The following is an 18,646-nucleotide window of genomic DNA, read 5'->3' as shown; positions in this document are numbered from 1 at the left end:
AACCTTTTTTTTTTGCCACACTGATTCATAAATATTTTTTTTCTTTGTTAGCCTTATGTCATACTCTTGTTAAAATATTGCTTTCTTTAATTTTACTTGCTTGTCCAACAGTTTCACTTCAAATTGTTCTGCATCCTGTATGTACATATTACTGTAATCTCTTAGGGCATTCAGGTGCTAATATGGCAGTAGGCAGACGTTCATTGCCAGACCACTGCTATCTAGAGAGAGAACAGCCTCTGAGAAATTAGCACTGCGCTCACTAGCATCAGTGATTATGAACACCCTAACACTGCTGCACAACACAGTAACAGTTTTAAAGGCTGCCACAGAACGATATTGAAATACCAGTTCTTCAAGGTTGAAGGTCTAGTGCTGTAAGTCATAACTAAAATACTGTTTTAAATCTACTGGTTACCATTTTCTAAGATAAGCTTTAAAAATGCCTTTGGAGATTTTTGTTGTTGTTCATAGTCAAGATTAGATTGTTGTTGAACTGTGTAAAGGTTAGTTAAATGCTTATATCAAAAAGTACAATTTAAAGGTGACCTTAAAAATCCATTTAATAAATGGGAACTTACACCTTCATTATATTTTTCATAAGCTTTTAGAATAAGGGCACTTCTCTACAGATGTCTTTGTTTTGGTTTTGTGCCCTGCTCTATGTTGGACACATTAGCTGACTTGCATTCAATTTACTGCAATATTTTGTTCAGATGTCAGTTTATCCTTAGTTTGAGTCGTACTCAAAGGTGTTCAGCAAAGAACAGTTTCTCTTTGATTCATCTCTGACTCCACAGAGGTGCTAAGAAGTGATCAAGTATCTGTATTGTGTAACCTCTGCTTCTGTAGAAGATGCTGTAGAAAAATCTAATTCATTAACATTATTAGGTAATATTTTTTTTTGTCAAATAGAATTTCTGTGACATTGACTAGAACATTAGTTGTGCCTGAAAGTTTTTTGGGTAGGTATGGTTTTTCAAGTGGGGAAGGGTATCATGTGGAAGCTAGCAGGACTTTCATACATGACGTATGAAGACTGCAGTTTTTCCCCTAACGCCTTTAAGTATCAAAGGCCCCAGTCAATTCTGCAAGGTAATAAAAGCTGTTGTGAGCTGCTGAATGCACTCAGTTTGGACTGTCTTCTCTGATGTCCAGAGTGTTCAGCATTTTGCAGTAGCAAGTGGTTCTATTTCATGTAATATGTGTACTGCAATGTCTGCAAAACCACAGGGGTTAGCTGTTGTACAAGAAAAGAGTCCCAATGCTTTTGATGAGGGGGCAGGATAAGAAAAGAATCACTGCCAAACTGTGCTGCAGCCTGTTTAGGGGAAGAAGGATGTTACTTGTTCATAATTCTCTACGAAAATAAACACAGCTCTTGACTTTACCTGTCATTTCTGTATTTCCAGTAACAGGAAGAGTAAAAATAAGAGAAGTGGCCGTGGTTAATGAAGAGCACTTTCTGCACTCCTGATTTAAGAAGGAGGAATTTGCTGAGCCTGATAGACAAGACAAAGAATAGTAATCAACTGAACTTATTCTAAGAAGTGTCAGGATCTTTGAACCATAGAAAGGATTGATGGACTTTGCAAAAATGACATGAAACATTCCACACTCCGCTATCATCTGCTGTTGCTTGCTGAACTGTGAAGAACTGTGTATTCAGGCTGCTTTCTACTATACTGCCAATCACCTTTTTTGGACTTGAAAGTGATATTTTCTTATCATCTCTCTAGTGATTTCATTAGCATGCATTCTGTAACTATGCACAAGCAAAATCTATTATCTGCTTTACCTATTTAAAAATAAGCACAGTGGTGAATATAATTAATTTAATTTGTTTTGACCCTTCAGTTCTAATCACGTAGGTCCACATCAGTGGAAACTGGAATTGATGTCCTGCAAGGGTTAGGGTAAACCTCTGCACATACTATAGGAAAATGAGCCTCTAAAGATATATTTTCACTGCTGGTGAAAAGGAGAAAAAAAATGTTATTTATAACAAGGCCTTATGTTGTGTACATATAATGTCTTTGAAATATTTTTGATTTTAGTTTATTTCTTGTAAAAGAGAAATTATATAATTTATTTAGTACATACTACTGTAAACTATAGTTTCATTGACAAATAAAATATTTTGTTCTCAAGACTATCACAGCTGTCAACCTGCTCTCGATCTGTACAGGACCTACTGTTCCAGCATTTCTGTGCCTTCATGACGTAGTCTTGAGAGGCATCCCAAGAGATCTGACAACTACTTTATAACATGGCATCTGTCTTTATCTTCTGCCAGCCTATAATGAAGAGGGGAGTCTTGAAATTAGAGCAGAAAAGGCGAATGAACATACTCAACAGGCATTGCTTCATAAAAGGATTTCAGACTCTTCAGTATGAGCAATAATTTTAAAATAACTATTGAACTGTTCTGATTTCCTTAATGTCACTAGCAGCAGAGAGAGAATCCAAACGCCAGTGAACATCAGTCCAAGATTTCATGCTCTGATGCAGTGGTGTATTTAAAAACTACACAGGTGTCACTTTGAAACTTTATGAAAGTTATTGGTAATAATATTTCTTCTAGGAGTAATTCTGGCCAAACCAGAATTTGGCACTTTAATTCCTATGACCATGCTTTGTACCTCTGAAGAATTTTTCATTTAAGGTTTTGGTGTGGGGTAGTTTGGTTTTGGGGTTTTTTTTTTGTTTTGTTTTGTTTTGTTTTTACTTTGATGTAACCCTATAACCCTGACAAGGAGGAGGGTATTATTCCTTAATTATGCACAGAATAGAGCAATGGAAAGGTTGGGGTTTTTTTCTCAAAGTATGTAGAGTCTTTAGCTTAACTTAGAGTCTCTGTCTCATGATTGCCTCTTTTCCAGGCTTTAAAATTAGATTGCTTAATCTCAGCAAGATAATTCTTCTGCAGCATTCCTCTTAGAAATGCAAGAGACCAATCTGCATGCCCTGTGAGCAAAAGCATTTCGTACGTCAGTGTCTGCTCCTTTGTGCACAGGGTATAGCGTATTTAGAATGTGTCTCTATGCAAAGCAGATATTTCTGATCAGTTTTACTTGGGGAAGAACACAAAGTTTCTTGGTTTAAGCACCAGATTAACCTTCATAAAGCACATACATGTTACTTTTTTCCCCCATTACCTAGCAAACTGTAGTATCCGAATCATTTGTACTTACGAAGATCCAAGAGGACACACAACTTAACTGCAACAATTGTGTCCAAACTGAGAATGTCTTTACTAAATGATTTGGAGACTGAGCCTTCCTTTGTGTACAATCCCTTTAATGCAGTAATTTATAAATTAAAACAGTCACTTAATACTTGCAAAAGGAAATCCTGTATAGACTATGGAACTTTCTCCAAAGTATGTGCACTTACAAATCTTTTTTTTTTTTTTTTTTTTTTTTTTTTGTGACTACATGGTTCCATTGAGAGGGAAGAGGGATTACAGCTAAGTAATGTTAACGATCAAAATTCTGGAACCCATTTCTTTCTCTAACACATAAAATGGTATAAAGCTTCAAACATCGAAGAGTACAGGAGCATGTAAGGATTTGTATGCTTCATGCCTGTGTATTTCGTTTCTGTTCATATTGCATTGGTATTTTGCATTGATAGCACTTTGATGAAAATGTAATGACTGTTAAATGTAACTATAAAGATGATAAAGCAGTGCATGTCAGGTAAAACCAAAATACATACAGAAGACATACGCAACTCACTGGGGTATTAAAGTAATGTATTGGTCTATTTCTCCAGGTCTAAACAGATGGAACTCACCACAGGGAGCAAAATTTGAAGAATTAGGTCACAGACATGGGCTATCTGTGTGCAGTGGTATCTGAATACCCTGGCCCTGCAAGCTGCCCAGAAGGAAAAAGCACAGGTTGATGCCTGCTTAGAGGGAGGTCGGGAGTAACTCCAAATTTGTATATCTGACCATGCAACTTAATCATATGGCACTCAGAGGGCGAGTTTTGCCTTCGGTGGTAGTGTGTAATAGTTATTCTCAGTTTTTAAAAAAAAAACACCAAAACTTCATGTCCTTGTGCTGGAATTCAATGGTTTGAAAATACTAATGTTGATCCCAAGATCTGTTAACTTGTTGACTTTACTTATACTTAAGGCAATTTAATTTCATGTAACTCAATGATATTTTCAGAAACCCTTAACACTAGACAGCGATAGAAGAGTGATCAGTAGTGCACTCCACCTACGCTTCGCAGAAGCCATTTGCTGACCCATTTCCAGTGATGCATGCGTTTCCTTGCAACAAGAAAGATATCAGATCTTGCCAGACAGAAGGCGTGGGGCCTGTCCCCACAGCGATTTTGCGTCTGGAACTACTTTGCAGCTATTCTACACCAGCCTAAAAAAAGATATTGATACCAAAGTGCTGTGGCGTGAACAACATTAACCTAGGGGACAAGCATCAAGATGAAAAACATTAAGAGATATTGTTAAAATCGCTAACACCTAACTCAGGCCCTTTTGAAGTTGGACGAATGATCCTCACTGGTAGTAGCGTCCTGCAAAGTTCATTAACTTGAGCATTGCTGACAATTTTTTAAAGGATTTGGTAAGTGAGATTGGTAATACCAGTGAAAATATTTAATCTGCAGTAATTCATTGATTTGTCATTAACTTAGAAACAAGAGATGACCGTTTCCTGTTGAGTGTTGCTCATGACCTTGGATAATTAGAGGAAAATCACTGTGGAACTACCTGGATAATACCAGAAAATATCTTCTGACACTCTTTTTATAGGAACGGCAAGGTATGTAAACAAACATCATCTTCTACTAGATCAAATGCTACATAAAAGAATAGGTGTTTCTCCATTCTTCCAGCTGCTTTCCCGGCTCCCTAAGGAAGTCAAAAAAAGGGTTTGCTTTACTAATGTATTCTGCAGTCTGATAAAAGTGGTTTCTCCCTACAGGCCTTATCTCAGTATGTAGATCATTATTGCTGCAAAACCATAACTAGTTTCTTCCAGAAGTAGTAAGAATGTGGGATGCTCTTCAAGGAACTGGAGAGTATCTTGTATCTGCTTGTTGTATAAACACTTCCCTCACAAAATGCAACAAGAAAGAGGAAAGAGGCAAGAGGCTGGATATGCTAGATAATATGGTTTGCTACAGAGAACTCTTAACTGTCAAAGTCTCAGTTGAAATTTGCACAAACGACTTGTCTGGGCTTTTGTCCCTTGTGGTAGAAAATAATTTCATCTTAAAGAAAAAAATAATACAAATCTCGGCAAGAAACTTGACAGCTTACTCCCCAAAGCATTGCAAGATGCCAGCTGCTTACCTGAGTGAGAGCTTTAGAAATGTAAAATTGGTGAGCTTCTTAATACATGTATGCTTTACATATTTATGATTTTATTTGCAACTGTTGCATCTTTCAGTCCTGTCCTATGGAAGGATGTGAAGTGAAATGTCTGTGTTCCCACAGAAATTATTTTTTTTTTTAAGAAATGTTTTCATGAGAATTACTTCTTATCTCTCATTTCCCTGGTAAGCCTATTTTCTTTTTTCAGTTTAAGTAACAATAAAAGATGTCTAGCTGAGACTCTTGTCATCTTCACATATCATTAATAATACAGTATCACTGGCATATAAATAACTCAGTAGGAACTTGACCAGTCACATACATAAATTCCCTTCTCTTTCTTCACTGCTTTTTGAAGCACATCATCAGAAGTTCTATCAAACATACATCAAGTGTGACAGATGATGTGCTTTATTTTCCCTTTACTGGCCCAGAGTAACATTTTACCTACAGGAGGTGATGGATCAGAATACCTGCTGCCAGAAAATACTGTCCTAGAATGTGTCCCTGGGTGGACGCGATATTCTGTGTTAATGTACTTTTCCATGGACATTAACTCCAGTATTCACACAGCCAAATAGCTCCTGGACAAACCAGTGAATGTCATGTCAAGTGGTCCATATTAGCTGCTCACATCAGTGCAGTTACCTGGAATTAATTAACTGCAGTTAATAGGAATTGGAATCTCAACAGGTTTTTTGAGTGAACTGCAGCTACTCCAGTTTTGGGGTGTAAATCCATTGTCCAAGTGGCCTGTTGTAAAGCTTGAACCCAATATACAAGCCCTGGTCTGTGCCCCATTGCTCCCACTCCGTACTGCCAGTGTGTCCTGCAGTTCTTCTCCTAAATTGTCAAGAAAGGGGGAACCCCTCTCTGTTACTGCTTAGGTCTGGACAAGCTGTAGATACTGTACTTTGAAAATTTTCCAGAGAAGAGGACAGGAACTGTAGAACAGCACAAATACACGAAGTGGATTCTTAACCATGCAGCTTAGGAAACGACTGCAGTTACTGATACTTTCAATTTCAAAGTATTTTGCTTTGTCTAGCTGAGGCTGCTGAAGTTAGACTGCTGTCAGCACCTGTGGCATGGAGGAACTGCCTGGATGTTACAATCCTTGCAAGGTAGAAATAAATAGCATTTTTCCTTTGAACTGTGGGCTTTTCTTTTTTTTTTTTTTTTTTTTTTTTTTTTTAAGCGGTGAAGGGGGGTGGGTAGCGCTGCCTGTAATTTCTGTCCTTTCCAGGCTCCAGCTCCTGGTCATTCTACCCAGCAAGGCCTCTTTGCCTTGAACAGGCCCCTGCAGCGATGCACCCACGAGCAATTAATGCCCGGTGTGAGAACAGCAGCCAAGGGGAAGGGGCACGGCAGGAGGGGTCCACGTCACCAAGCGGCCGTCGCGGCGACTTGTTTTCACGGTACCACCCGGATTCGAGACCCACAAATTCTCCTACGTCCAAAAAAAAAAAATCAAAGCCTGAGCAGGCCACCAGGAGCAGCGACGTTCGTGCTGAGCGGTGGGGCCCCTCTGCTGGGCCGACGGGGAACTGCCGCCTCCTGGACAAGGCCCGTGCTGGAGAGAGACGGCGCTCGGCGCCGGCGAGGCCTTGTTCTCTCAGCAGCAACACCCCGGCCGCCGCGACGCCTCGTCGGACACGGGCGAAGGGCGCGCACGGCCCCTCACAGAACCCTCGCCAGCCCCTGACCCGCCGAGGCTCGGGAAGGACGCGCCCCGCCTGCGCCTCCCTCCTCCGCCCGGTTCCAGCGGGGGCTGCTCCGCGCCCTACCTGCCCCCGGCCCCGGTCTTCCGCCACCGGCCCGGCCCGGCATTCCGCTGCTCCCAGCGGCGCCGGCGGAGGGCGGTAGCGACCGCGCCGCCCCTGGTTCGCCGCTGCCGTTCGCGGCGGGCTGGGTCCTCCCCGGCCGCTTCCGTAGCCAGGAGCGGCGGCATGTGGAGGTCGGGGGCGGCCGGTGCGGTGCGGGCCGCTCGGCGAGCGGCGGCGGTGCGGCGGCGGAGCGGAGGCCCTCCGGGCACCCCGCTGGCGGGGACACCGGCCGCCGGCCGGGGCCAGACGGTAAGCCTGAGGCGGGCGGCGAGGCGCGACCTGCGCCGCCGGGAAGTTGAGGGGGGGCGACCTCGGGCCGGGCTCCTGGGGGGCGGCTGGCGGCGTGCCCTCAGTCGGCGGTGGGGCAGCCGGGCCTCCCCGCGGGCGGGCCGGCCGGCGGCGGGGCGCGTCGTCCCGCTGCGGCCGGGGGAAGGCCCCTCCCCCGCCGTGCCCCCCCTGAGGCGGGCGGAAGGACGGTGGGCCGAGCGCGGTGCTCCGGTGGCGGTGGCTGCCCCGGCCGGGGAGCGGCGCGGCCCTTCGTGAGCGCGAACGCGCGGGGCCGGCGGCCGCGGTGGGTCCCAGCCCTGGCGCGGCGGGAAGGGCAGCAGCGAGGGCTGCCCCGGCCTTTGCCGTACCCCAGAGCTGTTCGCTGGAGGAGCTGGCGCCGGCGGGGTTCGGCGCGGGGAGGGCGGCACGGCTTGTGCGGGCACCGCCTCGGCAGCCCCAAGCCATAAACGTAGCGTGAGCGCGGCGGTGGGGTTACCGCCTCGCGGCCTGGCCAGAACCCCAGCGGAGCTGCGGCCTCCTAGCTTTTGATCCCAAGCGTGTATTAAAGAAATGCTAAAGGGTACAAGGCAAAAACATGTGAGCATCAGTATGTATTTTGTCAGCCTGTATCAGCAGGGAGTTTGCAGTTCCTTATGTCCGTGTCATGGCTTTGGACTGACAGACCAGTGTGTCTGTAACGCTGGAGGACAGATGTCAAACCATACGCAGAGGGATGTTCCCGTGTTTTGCTCTCGTGTGTGCTTGAAGGAGGGCTGTCATAGTTCCTTTTTAAATGTCACTTGCTTTTCAGCTCTGTTGGTTCTCAAGACCTTGTGCAAGTAAACAAAAAGCAGCCAAGAATGATATCTTACTGTGCATCCGGAAATACACCCTTCATAGCCCAGGTTAAGAAGAAAATGGCAGGCATGCTCTCTTTCTTTCTTCGTGGAGAGCATAAGTGCTTCTCTGTTAGACTAGGGGATCAACTGTATTTTTATCCATGCTGATGTATGGCTTCCCCTCAAAAGGGTTGCCTATTTTGCTGTCTTGTCTGCTACTGCCAGTATGTTTATACAGCTTTTCCGTAATTTTTATTTGGATTCTTTAAGCTTTCTTTTTTTTTCTAAACGGAAGAGAAATTAGAAATAAACCAGCTTGTTTTATAGAAGAGATCTGGAATGTGAAGTGTGATGTTAGCTCTTTTGTAAGTAAGGAGGATTCAGAGCTTCTGTTTATTTCAGTTGAATATATTCATGGCTTCTAATAGAGGGACACAAGGTGTTGATAATGAAGCATCAGAGTAGTGGATGCTTGTGAACATCTTGGCCTCTCTTTTTTTTTTTTTTCATTAGTTCGTATCAGAAGGCAAGGATATTCTAGACTGCCTCAGTCATCCAAGGATTAGAGCTGCACAATTCTTTCCGTGTTATCTCTGTGATACAGAATATGAATATTTTTACTTGGGGGGGACGGAGGGGTCTTCAAGGATCTATTTAATTTGTGTTACAAATGTATCATTTATAATTCTTCATGTTTTAACTTGTAATTCCATTTTACTTACGCTTTCAACAGCAATTACAATATGTGTCAGAGGTGAAGAGCAGCACTATTCAGTTCATGAATTTAAGAAATGCAGGAACTCTGAACGACACAAGGTAAATTGTATTTTGAGATATACGAAAATATCATCTCTGCATTTCAAAATACTTTGTAAACATGGTAAGAATATCAAACTAATGTAATGTTGATCTGATGATGTAAAGGGAAAGCACAGTTTTAGCAAAAGGCATTTTGGGTGAATTTGGGAAGTCAATTAGCAAATAATTCATGTACCTAAACGTAGGTGTCTAGCACCGTTTTGTATATGTCAAGGTACATGAAATTTCCGTTTGCGCTGAGAGGATGTGACACAGCACCTGTCAGAGACTTCTCCCCTTCTGATGCAGCAGTTGGAGGCCCAATGAAGGATTCTGCAGATGTCTAAAATGGCTCTTACCATTAAGTACCTGAACTGCACTCTGAACCAGTACATGAATCCTGCCTAATCCTAACGCTTTCCGTTCTCCACGCCCGTAGGTGTTTCTGTGGTGTCCCTTGCGTAAGTGACTTAGAGTGTATTTCAGTAACAGGCTAGCAAGAAACTTTTGAAAAAAATTATGTTCTATATCATTGGTTGGCAGATATTGAGTCACCATAGTTCATAGTAACTGTTGCGTTGCTATACCCATTAGCAAAAACTGAAATGATTTCACTGAATTGTCTGTTGCTGGAGATACCTTCTTTAAATAAGTAGAAAAAGTTAGTGGGAACAAACTCTAGATCAGTTTAATTAACCAAGAGAAACTAAATCACCTAAGTTTTTCCATCCATATCAGTATCGTCTTTTAACTGAGTGTGTAGGTGGGTAACAGAAGCTAGTCTTACAAGTGCTGTAAGCCTTACATAATGGCTACAAGGGTGCTTTGAGACTCTCTGAAGAAGAAGGTATTTGTATGTATTAGTTCATAAGCACACTTCAAATAATGTATAATTACTGGGATGTGTTGGTAATTCCAGCTGACAAGTGAAATGCTGTACGTAGACCTGGCATGTGATATTGATGTTTCTAAACTGCTTATAGCTACAGTCTTAGAGTCAAATGACATGCTTCTGAACAGCAGATGCTTGTCTCATAGAGTTCTACTCTCATAGAGCTCAAAACTAAGTAATTCTTGCACAAAGTCCTTTCATGAAAATGCCGTATTTTGAAATCTAACTCTGTCCACTTAGTACACAGGGGTCAGTTTGTCTGAGGAAAGAAGTACATAGTCCTCAGTTGAGAGATGTCTGCTACCAGAATTTCAAAATTCCACCTCCATTTATAAGGTGGATTGTTACCTACATTGCCTTAAGAAAAATGACTTTTTTTATATGATCTTGTTTTATATGATCATTTCACGGTTACTGTTTAATCCAAGGGCATGGGCTTGGTATGTTTTTATTATAGGGAAAATACTGTCTTCCGTGGTTTTCCTTCTAATTTATGGGCTTGTATGTCATTTGTAGCTCTTTAGATGAGACCACTTATGAAAAACTGGCTGAAGAAACATTGGATTCCTTAGCAGATTTCTTTGAGGACCTGACTGATAAGCCTTTTACCCCAGAAGATTATGATGTCTCTTTAGGGGTATGTTTTAAACACTCTATTACCACTGTAATTATTGTAGATATTTTCTTCTTTGAAGCAGAGTTTTAAATCAGTCACCTTAGTGCCAACAATTAAAATACAATGAGTTTTTACAGCTTTATTGTTAAAATATACCCGTTTATACTGGCTGGAGCAACTGTTCTGGTAAAAAGTAATAATGCTGTTATATGATTCGAGGATTTAAAATGTTTAGTGTATGGAGAAAGACGTAATATGGAATAATAAATGAGCACAAGAGGAGACAGAAACTGGCTTCTGATTTCACGGTGGTCTATACATTTTTCTAAACATGCATAGAGTCACTTCCCTCCCGGTGAATATGATGAGAGGCCTATGTGGCAGAGTACATGTACATCACATGTAACTGGTAGAGCAGTTTCTTTGATCGCCCTGAATACTGAGAAGTGGCATCTGCCTTGACCTGGTAGAGTACATCTGTCCTGGCATTACTGATGATAGCCTGTGGTGGAGAGAAGCAACAAGAGGATGCCATGTTTGGACAGGTGGTTGCAAAAGTGCAGAGCATACGTGCCGAGGCGGCTACTGTCACAGGAGACATTGGGTGGTTGCTAGCCTGATAATTGGAGCCTGTAACAGGTCAGCCACTCACATTCCTTTACAGGAGTGACAGACTCAGTTTAAAAATGTCCATTCTGTTGATATTGCGAACTTATTAGTTTTATATACAATTCCTGAAGTGGTTTTGTAAGTTACAGCCCTCTGCATGACTTGGAGGAGAGTGCAGTTTCTCCCTACACTGCCATCTGCAACACAACACAGGTCTTTCACTGCTGCATGTTTTTTGAGCTTAGGATAAAAATTAGCAAAAAAATTGTAATTTACCTCTTTAATATTCTTAGACTCTTCATTAGGCAAAGGTGATGAGGCATCTTATGCCAGAATTTTATCTCCAGCCACTGTATAGTGGATTGTGTTTGACATTGACTCATTGTGATGCTCAAAAGGAATTATTCTTACGTCCATCTTAATTTTTACTAGCACTCTTTTGTTGCATAGACTGTATGATGACATCATAATACGTTGTCCTTTCTGTTAAGAGTAAAAAATTAAACAGTCCCAAGTTTACCAAAGCTAATTCTGAACAAACAAGGCTAGTGCTATAGCCAGCCACAAGGTGGCGAACGTGATAAAGGTCTGTTATGCCTAAAAATTGTGAACTTGATTTCTTCACGCAGTTTATATCTTTGTGTCCAGGGAAAAAAAAAAATCTCTTTCGAAGAATATTCTTGTTACCGGGAGCTAACAAAAATTCATCCAGTACTACAAAACACATACAGTAGTGTTCCTTGAAATATGGTAAAAATATCTTGCAATTTAAGTTCTTAAAAACTTAAGTTGTATTTTCTAGTATTTCAGAAGTATTGCAAAATGTATGGGAAGACGTTTTAAACACAGCATTAGAAGTTAACTTTTATTTAATTGCAGAGCAACAGAGCAACAACACCCTCCAACAGCTGACACATAATGTAAGCAATAGTATAAGTTTTTTGTTAACTCTTTGGAAACCTATTTACTTATAGTGTTTCTGTAGCATACAGAATAACATCATGGTGAATATTTAATGGGGCACTAAAGAGCACGTAGAAGAGTAGTGGAACCTTTGTACCACTGTTCAGGCTGAATCCCCCAACCTGCGCTTATTCTGCTGTATCTCTACAGATCTAAGACCGCTGGTTGTCCTTTGCACTAAACCAATATCCAATTAACATAACTGGCAGGACAACCTGATGGCCATATTACCCATGGGAGCCTTTTATTTTTATTTTATTGATCATAGATACAAATGGCTTATCAAGCACAGAAACAGCATGGGAACTAAGGTATGAAAAACAGACCTTGAGAGTATCATTTCATGGCTGATTATCCTTGAGATATGTCAGAAACCAGTAACACTGAGTTACTTTGTCAGGAAAGGAAGCTCTAAGCTGCTGCCTTTGCTGCAGAGTAAGTTTGCAAGTAGTAGGTACTCATAAATGAAAGTATTGTTTGCCCCGCAGTAAGTGTTTATACACAGCAAATAGCCCTAGCAATGATAGTAGCTCTAGTGATATCTTCTGACTAAAGCATGAAAAGTATGATTCCCTTAAAGAAGTTTTATTGTGCTGTAGAGCATGAAGTATGTGAGAAACTGTAGATGAAATATAATTAGCTATTACCTGAATCATCAAACTTTATTCTGTAGAGATACCCTTTTTAATTAGCATAATTCAGATAATCTGTAGGTTAACTCTAGTCCAAGTGGTGGTGTTCTCTTAAAGTTAGGACAGAATTGTTTTCGTCAGACTTACGTATGCTTTTCAAATGCACTTGTGAAAATGTCAGAGAATTGTGAACCGTGTAAGAAATGTAAGAAAGAGAAAATAAATGCTCAGTAGGATAATGGTCTAAAGCTGGCATAACTAAAACAAACCAGACCTCATGAAGTTCAGCAGTGGAACATTTTTGAGGTATGATTCAGGATCTAGGCACTTCATCAGAATTAGTGGAGAGAGAATTATGTTTATTCACTAGGAAACTTACAGTTCCTGAAGAAAAGTTGCAAAGAAGAGTTCCTGAAGAAAAGGTGAAAGTGCATGGCTCAGAAATCTAGCAATGACAAATAAAGCTTCTTGACTCTGAACCACTCCAGTTCAGCATTGTGCATGAATAGAAAAAGTTGTTACTGGACGATGTTTTAATCGTTGCAAAATGAACTAGCAGTCCTTGCGAGATGACAGGTCAAAGCTCAAGAGTATTATTTAAGTAGTGAATCAAAGATATGTAGGTTATCCTAGGTATTAGCACAAGTTTTTCGTACCTAATGATTATTCTTCCAAACTATTATTGTTTGGCAAATAGTTTGGAATGTGATACAGACATGTAAGTTTCTGTTTATCTACTGCGGATGATGTCATTCTTGCCAAGTAACAGTATGCAAATTTTTAACTTCTCACTTATTTTCTTTGTGTTTTAAGAGTGGAGTTCTAACAGTTAAATTAGGTGGAGACATGGGAACATACGTAATCAATAAGCAAACACCAAACCGTCAAATTTGGCTGTCCTCACCCACTAGGTAAGTTACATGTAAGTTAGTTATGTAATGCCTGCAGACTGGGTGGAAATGTACTTCCCCTGTTTTATAGCATGGCACGGACTATCTAATATCCTTTTCAGACGTAGCCCTTTTACTCAGTATATCCTCAAAACATGATATAATCTAAGTGTTTGATAATAATTTGTTACAGAGGTTTGAGGCACAGCGCAGTATACTGACATACCTAAATTAATCCCGGAAGTGTGTAATACAGAATTTTCATACCCTGTTCCAGTCCAAAACCACTGTCTACAGGAATATAGCCTACTCATAACAAAAATAAACAGCCATGATTAAAAACAAAACAAAACAAAAAACACACAACCCCCCCCACAGCTTCTGTTGGAAAAAGAGTGATGATGATGTTATGATCTAAACCTCTCTTTGTATTTAAACAGGGTGGCTCCTTCCCCTTTAAGCTTGTGGGATTTCCTGCCTTATATGTTTATGTGCCCTCCCACTGGTTGTTTTTGTCAAGCATCTGCACTTTATGGGAACCTTGGCTAGCTGTTCCCTCTGCCTTCTCTAATGCTGTGTTTTGAGCCATTCCAGGTTTCCTGGTTGGTTTCAGCAGGGAGGGCAGCCAGATATGTGGGAAAATGCTGTAGCTGTCTCCCCCCAAAACTTGTATTCTCTGACACTATCCGGGGAAAGAACTGCGGGAGCTGGTCAGCGTTACTGGTGAAGGAATCAGCTAGCTGGAAAGTATGAGCATTCCCAGTGACTGCGCCAGGCATACCTCTTTGAGTGTTGCTCAGAAAGAATGTATTGATTGGAGACCTGGGATGGTTTTGCAGTACTAGAATTCTGTAGCAGGGTTTGTGGTGGGGTAAAAAAAAAAAAAAGGCACAATGGAATTTAAGATTTTAAGAGAAACAATTTTAAAAAACATAAAATTTACCTAAAGAAAATTCTGACTTTGCTTTACTGTACTTATGTACTGGCTGGTGCACAGCTCACTAGGTTAATAATTTTTTTCCTACTAACTCCTATCCCAGAATCCTTTTATTAATCAAGTAATTTACTTAACAGGTACATGACTTGCTAAGGCACAGGCCTAGCAAGCTAACATACCTTTTTGTTTAGACAGATGCAGGCTGTGTGTCAGAATTTATTCATTCCCTATATTTTGCAACAAGCGTAATTTCCAAACCTTGATTCTGCTTAAGGTGACTTTAAAATTTTTGTGTCGTTGACACAAAGGTTTCATCTATTTATGAAAACCAAAATTCAGCAAATTCCTATCTGTTTGGAACCAGCTGTAGTTTAGCTAAGATATACATCTCCAGAATAAGGAATTTGTGGGAAAATGTTGAACTTTTCTTTTTTTTTGATTGCTCCAGTAGTGAATTGAAAATACACAAGGAAAGAGATAAACTTGAAAAGTCTCTAATGGTATTTTTCATCATCTGTGATGAAAAATGATTCACCTACAAACAATAAGTTTTGTGCTTCCTGAAGTGGTATTATGGTAAACATTATCGTATTTCCTGAAGTACGATACTGCATGTATATTTACTTCCTAACTTCTGGAAAGCAACTCCAGCAAATACTATATGATCTGGAGTGATGTACTTCTTAAGTGCGGTATACTAGGAAGTGAAAGAAGCGAATGTTACTGCCAGCAATTACTTGCATTGAATGTTATATTTGGGAAATTAGTACAGTAAATGTGGAATCTTCAGTCTTTAGGAATGTATCCCGAGGGGTATTCTTAAGATGTGAGAGAGAGACATTTTCTTGAATTTTTTTGACCTTCTGTTTACTGCGTGCATCTACACAGCGAAGTGAACTTAAGCTCATATTTGTAAAGCTTTACTTGTTGACAATTTAAAAAAAGGGAGTGAAGGGGTGGGTGCAATCCGCCAGGAGTGTGATTGCAGTAATTTCATGTAGCCCCTTTGACCAAAAAGACTTTTCAACCTTACACAGCATCTCTTAATAATACCTTAATGTGGTCTTTTAATTCTTCTCTCTTACTATTTAAAAAAGTATTTAGACTTTTCATGAGAAATACACTTAGTTTGTATTTAACGTTGCAGTTCTTTTATAGAATTCACAAGATCCTTGCTTAAATTATTAATTTAAATTTAAAAAATCATATTTGTACAGCATTTTGGAGATTCAGAGAACTATGGAGGTGTTTCATATGCTAAGTGTGTTACTGATACTTACTACATAGCATTTAAAAACAGTTCAAATAACTTACACATTTCTTTGTCATTGTTGATTAAATGCCTGTCTTAGCCCGATTTTCATGAATGGCTGCATCCCATTCTGCCGTTCTCTTGGTGCAGGACACTATAAACATACGCTTGCGCTGCAAAGAGAAAGGAGTGAGAAATGCATAGTAAAGTAACTGGAGCATGTAATCTCGTCCAAATAGTTACCAGTTCACATACAGCAAGTGAGATTTCAGTGGAAGTGACTTTGATTTGTGTTTGCATTTGTGACTTCTCATAGTTTGGTTAGTGGTTGGAAAGTTCTTCATTTGAACGTTGTGAGTAAATCAGGATACTCGAGGTTCAGATTAGTGTTTATGTTTGTAGAGAACATGCAGGTTGTGCTTGGATATAAAAAGGACAGTCTGTTTTCTAGCAGACCTTGTGCGTAGATTGTCTGAGTTCCAAAGCATTTTGTCCTCCAAGTTCAAGGATAACACTGATGGCTTGTCTGGTTATCCCAGACAACCATTCCATTCTGTTCTCTTTTCTCAGTTTCTCTAGCTGACGTTAACAGTAGTGAGTGCCTTTCAGTCATTCTCCTGTTTCAGATGCGGAGAATTGGATGGCTAGAAAGGTCTGGAATAGAACCCAGCTGTTCAGGTTTCTTTCTTGATACTTAATGTAGGCCTGAAAGATCAAGCCAACAACTGTACAATAGCACAGAAGAAAATAGCATTTTAAATAGAAGTCTCCCACATGCCAGTGTATTTGCTTTCAGCTGGTAAATACTTTTGTTGCATCTAGAAAGGAAGTGAGAATGATGATCTGTGGTCTGTTGTGCTTAGAATATCTGCACGTGACTGGTGCTAGAACTAATCAATAGCATTAATTCAGCATTATAAAAATATCCCTTGTCACATTTGTGTGCAAGAAAATTACATGGGCAAGGGAAGAAGAGGGTAAGGGAACAAACTGGGGAAAACAGTGCCAAGAGAAAGAAGGGAAGGAGCTTGTGTCCGCTGAGAGTGACTGATATATCTTGTCACCTTTCAGATAGATCTGTTGGATGGCTTGGCAGCTCCTGGCAGATCTGGCCTTTTCTGCTCCACTTCCCCAGACTGCCCACCAGTCCTCCTCCATGCTGTCTGTTCTTTTTCCTGGGCGCTCTCGGGGGTACATTATAATTACAAGTTTCCAGCAGCTCCCCATGAATAATCTGTACTTACACAGTGTGTGTTTTCTTTTCTAGTGGGCCCAAGCGCTATGACTGGACTGGACGGAATTGGGTGTATTCTCATGACAGAGTATCCCTTCATGAACTACTATCAAAAGAATTTTCAACAGCATTAAACACTAAACTGGATTTGTCCTGCTTAATATATTCTGGGAAAGAAGATACTTGATGATATTCTACCTCATGGAAGTTTAAAGACTTTAACCACAAGCCAAGCCCTTCCTTGGATTCTGAAGTACCTGAGCTTAATTCTGTTGTCGTTTTTCTTGATTTCACTATGTTGTGCAACAAAAATGAAAATAATATATTTTTTTCTAGTGCTCAGTCTTTGGGTTTCTGTGTCACTGCTTGAATCTGTGTCCATGTAGTACAGGAAGTCAAGGTCGCCCTTCCTATTACTGCAGTTTTTCCTTTTTTACTGCAGAAGTCGGTCATGGATTACTGCTGTCTGTAGTCTTGTTTGGTTGTAAGGCCTGACCCACCTGGTGACTTCTGACCAGCGCACAAATGCTAAACCTCTTTTGATGAGACATTCACCCAAACCAAGAAAAGCCCATGAATTGCACCGACCTAAGTTGTGGTACTGTGAATGCATTGAATTAAAATTTGTGGCTATTGCCAGGGAATAACGCATCACAGTCAAATTGAGCATGTCATAAACGAAATGACTGTGGCAGTTAGAAACATTTCATTTTGTGTAATGCATGTAATAAGAGATTTTCTCTCAGTATTGCAGAACTTGCTCTTTTCTCCAAATTCTAAATTCTAGTTTGTTTCACATTAGGGTTTTTTTTGAGCTAAACTTTAGATTACTTAGAGGTCTGTGTGGCTGTGAGCATCATATGGAACTGGAAAGGCTGGTATGTGATGTTTAAGCTTGCAGCAATATCTCTGCAAACACTTCATTCTGTTATCGTGGATTTCTCTTTCTGTTCCCTTTCTGCTCCCTTCAAAGAGTAAAAAATACATATTTTATTGACCTTTTCTTTTTTTTAGTTGAGCTAAATTAATATCCTTTCATGGTAGCAAAAATTTGCACCGAATTTTTTCTGCTGCATTTCTTAAGTACGTGGGCCTAGATTATCTTTTTTCACCATGATACAATAAGGTACCGTGCTGATGCAGAAACTTTTGCCTTTTTGCTTCTTAAAATTGAGCATGATACTTAGGCTGATGAAGCTGTCTTTCTCAGGCTGTTAAAAAAAGAAAATGAAAGAAATTATATACGCTGGATCTTAAAACAAAAAGCTTTAAAAGAAATCATGAAGTGCAAGAAGAATGCTCCAATACTTGCACTGTTGTATTATTATCACTGGTGGTTTTTAATTGCCTATAAAATGGAAACACAAAGTTGTTGACTAATTCTTGAGGAAACAGCTGCACCATACTCTTATAAATAGTTTATCAGTGTATGAAAAGATGTTCAGAGCAAACTGTTTTTCTTTTTGGTTCCTCTGATGCCTGTGGTTAGTTTGGCATGATTCTCTGGCTAGCTAGAATTATTACAGATGTGATTCATTTTGT

At 40.5% G+C, this 18,646-nt stretch overlaps 2 protein-coding genes and 1 long non-coding RNA gene across 11 annotated transcripts in view; all 3 read left to right on the top strand.

The window, feature by feature from the left end:
- Positions 1-2,579, top strand: part of PIP5K1B (phosphatidylinositol-4-phosphate 5-kinase type 1 beta) — a 114,492-nt gene extending 111,913 nt beyond the window's left edge. For 6 of the 9 annotated variants that reach the window (XM_054185721.1, XM_054185718.1, XM_054185719.1 and 3 more), the window contains one exon: positions 1,413-2,573. In XM_054185721.1, coding sequence (XP_054041696.1) covers positions 1,413-1,415 — 3 coding nt within the window. In that variant the 3' untranslated portion in view covers positions 1,416-2,573. Of the gene's footprint in view, positions 1-1,412 lie in introns of all 9 variants that reach the window. The other 3 variants (XM_054185725.1, XM_054185717.1, XM_054185726.1) reach the window with 3 other exon arrangements.
- Positions 2,580-4,328: 1,749 nt separating this feature from the next.
- Positions 4,329-6,846, top strand: LOC128902538 (uncharacterized). Its single transcript, XR_008463824.1, has 3 exons — positions 4,329-4,795; positions 6,398-6,473; positions 6,596-6,846. It is a non-coding gene; the product is annotated as an uncharacterized LOC128902538 (long non-coding RNA).
- Positions 6,847-6,902: 56 nt separating this feature from the next.
- FXN (frataxin) lies at positions 6,903-17,449 on the top strand. The gene is made up of 5 exons (XM_054185727.1): positions 6,903-7,424; positions 9,015-9,097; positions 10,488-10,608; positions 13,605-13,702; positions 17,138-17,449. The coding sequence occupies exons 1-5, from the start codon at positions 7,299-7,301 to the stop codon at positions 17,289-17,291; spliced, it is 582 nt and encodes a 193-aa protein (XP_054041702.1). The 5' UTR covers positions 6,903-7,298; the 3' UTR covers positions 17,292-17,449.
- Positions 17,450-18,646: the final 1,197 nt, after the last annotated feature.

The sequence above is a fragment of the Rissa tridactyla genome, chromosome Z (genome assembly GCF_028500815.1).
Source record: "Rissa tridactyla isolate bRisTri1 chromosome Z, bRisTri1.patW.cur.20221130, whole genome shotgun sequence".
Taxonomy (NCBI): Eukaryota; Metazoa; Chordata; class Aves; order Charadriiformes; family Laridae; genus Rissa; species Rissa tridactyla.
Note: the sequence above shows the minus strand (reverse complement) of the source record. Positions and strands in the feature narration are given on the sequence as shown.